General features: G+C 39.3%; 1 protein-coding gene across 1 annotated transcript; it reads right to left on the bottom strand.

Annotated features, from left to right (window-relative positions):
- Positions 1-502: 502 nt before the first annotated feature.
- SCG2 (secretogranin II) lies at positions 503-2347 on the bottom strand. The gene has a single exon (XM_046643294.1). It carries the CDS (start codon positions 2345-2347, stop codon positions 503-505), a length of 1845 nt encoding a protein of 614 aa, XP_046499250.1.
- Between the last annotated feature and the right edge of the window lie 994 nt (positions 2348-3341).

Here is a 3341-nt window from a genome sequence, read left to right as displayed (position 1 = left end):
ATAAATAATCCACAGTTGTCCAGAAATAACATTTATTAATCAACAATTACACACACAATAGAAAAGGCCTTATAAATAAAACTATATATTTATAATGCTTTATTTTTTTTGCTCCAGTACTCCACAAAACACTACAGACAGTAACAAAATAATTCAATAAATGTTAAAAACTTTCAAGAAAATTATAGGACACTCTTTATCATATGTGAGCATCAACAATGCCACAGCCATTAGATACACTATTAAACACGATCATAGATATCTTTCTTGAGTAAGAGATATGATTAATTTTTATCCAGAAGTCATAACATTTACACACATCCACACACAAGAGAACAGCTCAGAGCAAGTGAAGCAGACACGCCAGTGAAATGGAATCATCTGCCTGTACATCATTTAAAGATATTACAGTATTAACAGGATAGAAGTCAACACACTAAAGAGAAATGTTAGGTTCGCTTGGGGAGGGAGGAGGGAAGGCAGGGCAATTAATGAAAGCCGCTTACATATTTTCCATTGCTCTCTTAGCAATATGCTCTCTTCCTTTTTCTGCCTTTTCTTGGTTGAGATATTCCAGCACTTTCATTAACAGATCTTCATCCAAGTACTGTCTGTTGGACGTATCATCATTCTTTGGGGGCCCCACAGAGAGCCTTTTGCTTACTGAGGCCAGTTTGTCAGTCTCCTGAGAGCTGCCTTGATTCAAATGTTCTTTGATGACCTGCTCGATTTGGTCCTCTTCCTGTAGGTCATCTTCAGATGAAACTTGACTTGGAACTCGCTTCACTTGGTTGGAATTCATGATCTCAGGATATTTAACTAGCATCCTGGCCAAGTACTCTCCTAATTCTTGATCCTTGTCACTCAGGTTTTCATATGCCATTTGTCTGCTTTCAACATCTGGCATCCAGGCACCTTTGGGAAGCTGGTTTGCTCTAGATCTCTCAGGACCATAGGGGAGTCTTGGCAGACCCTTCTCTCGATTATACTGACTGGGAAAATATGGAGGCTTTTGATTTGCTGCACCCTCCATCCCTAAAAGATTTAAAATGTCCTCAACAGTGAGCCCATCCGGTAGGGCCTCTGTCACAGCACGACCAGGTATTTTGGAGTAGCCATTCTTGGAGGGCATTTTATTTTGGAACAGATCTGGATGGTCTAAGTCAACCTCTGAGGTGTCACCTAGGTCAACAGGAAGTTCAAGTTCCTGCTCTGGTTCCACTGATCCATTTGGCTTCTCTCCAGTTTTGAGCATGTCAATTAAGTCTTCAGGGGGTATCTGTAAATCCCTTGAGATTTCAATCAACTGATAAATAGACTGAGAATCAAGTGGTTTCTCCAAAAGCCTGGTTGCTCTTTCCCCATTTCTCCCACTTCCTGCAGCATTCACTAACCTTTTCAGATAGGCGATTACTTTGGAGACATCATCTGAGAGTTGGTCTTTACCCTCTTTCCGGAGATTTTCATCCTGGAGGCCCAGCTGCCCGGAACGCTTCATTTCATCATTGACTTGTTCACTTTTCTCTGCATTCTCTTTGCTGTCTCTTACCTCTTCCTGGGTTTGACTCTCTATTTTTTCCTCTACTGGATTCCAATCTTCTCCCCCAACCACATCTTCATAGGCAATATTATTGGCCTTGTAGACATCATCTTCATCATCTGTGTAAAGTTTTTGTTCCTCATCAACCCTCTCACGCTTTTGGTTGTTTGGTCCTGTCAGCTTCCCCAGCTCTTGGAAGACAGATTCCAAAGTAGCCAGACTTTGAGGAGTATATTGTTCCTCCACTATTTCATTTGTGCGTTTAAAGGGATTGTCCCTGGAATTCTCTTCATACATAGGAGGGAAGCGCATGTGTTTGAGCTTTCTCTCCGGCCACTGTTGAGTCTCATAATCATCAGACACGTCCATTGGAAAATTCTTTTCCGAATTCAAGGCATAGGGCTTGTTTTCTTTTGGTGCAGACTGAGGCTCATTTTCAGCCTGTCTCAAAGCTTCAAGTATTATCCTCATCCATTCATCTTCACTCAGGAAATCCCTTGAACTTTCCGGCAAATGACTTTCATCACCATTTTCTTTTTGCTGAAGGGGAACAGAGACACCTTGGTAGGGATTGTAGTCTGGGCTGCTTTCTTCTTTGTGAGCTTGTTGTCGGAGCTTTTCTATGTACTCCAAAGCCCTGATCATTTCAGGACTGGGAAACCTTTGGACATTTTCCAACCTGAGGTCTGGTTCCTTTTGAAGCAGCTGGTTTCGCTGAAATGAAGCTGCTTCAGCCCCAGAGATGAGGAAAATTAAAGGGATGAGAGACAGGGCTGCTCCAAGCTGGTGAGTCTTAGCTTCTGTCATGTTTGAAAGATTTCCTTAAAGCATAGAAAGCATGAGTTAACACAAATGAAACAGACCAGAAGACACTATAGCAAAAGACGTAATTGACCATTGGGGGGGGGGGGGGAAACATAGCAGAGATTATTTCACATTAAATTTAGGATGACTCTTTAAAGTCCATAAATATTTCCTACATGATTCTCACAAGCTAACCACAGGAATCTAGCAAAATTGTTACCCATTTGCATCAAATTTGCATGGCATTCACTTGGTTAAAATAACAAAAACACTGATATGAGGTTACTTAAATTCTATTGTTTAATTTACAAAACATGTAGTTTGTTTTTTAGTATGCATTGTTTTTGTTTAATAAAGACTTTCTAAGATGAGTTTCAGTTATCTTGTATAGCATTTCTATTGAAATCACTGGTAAAAAAATTAGTTGGCTTAATTTAAAACAGGCATGCTTACACACACACAGTACATTATTTCCTTAAGTTTCTATCAAAAAGCATGTAGTTTAGTTCCTGAATTGTCCATCTAATTTTGTTGTAGAAACACAGCAGCAGTGACATTATTATATAGAATGAAGTGATACAGCATATTAATATCAATTATACTGAATTACCTCTGGATGAGTCTCATTCACGTATGTTTTTCAGAAACAACTTGTTCTCACTCTGACACCAAACCCAACTATCAATTTTGGAAGCTCTATACCTTAATAACCTCCAGAATGTGGGTCTTCTCAGATCTCAGCTGGTAGGCTACCCCAATGAAGTTCTTTTCTTCATAAACATACTAAAATAATAAATTAAACTGTCTTAAAATATCTGTGCTCCATATTTCTTCTAATAATTTCATTGTGACTGTCTTGCAAAATGCAATCGTGGTTATGCTTTTCATCAGCCCTCAAGAGTGTATAGTAAATAATAACAGATGCTACAGAGAGAACATAAGTTTTCTTAACCAGTCTATTTCTGAACTTGTGAGTGTTCAGATTCAGCTTGACTTA

The sequence above is a fragment of the Equus quagga genome, chromosome 17, assembly GCF_021613505.1.
Source record: "Equus quagga isolate Etosha38 chromosome 17, UCLA_HA_Equagga_1.0, whole genome shotgun sequence".
NCBI lineage: Eukaryota > Metazoa > Chordata > Mammalia > Perissodactyla > Equidae > Equus > Equus quagga.
The sequence above is the reverse complement of the archived record's forward strand: the minus strand, read 5'-3'. Positions and strand labels throughout refer to the sequence as shown.

Coding starts and splice junctions, on each gene's coding strand:
- SCG2 (XM_046643294.1), bottom strand. CDS start 2,347: ATGACAGAAGCTAAGACTCACCAGCTTGGAGCAGCCCTGTCTCTCATC.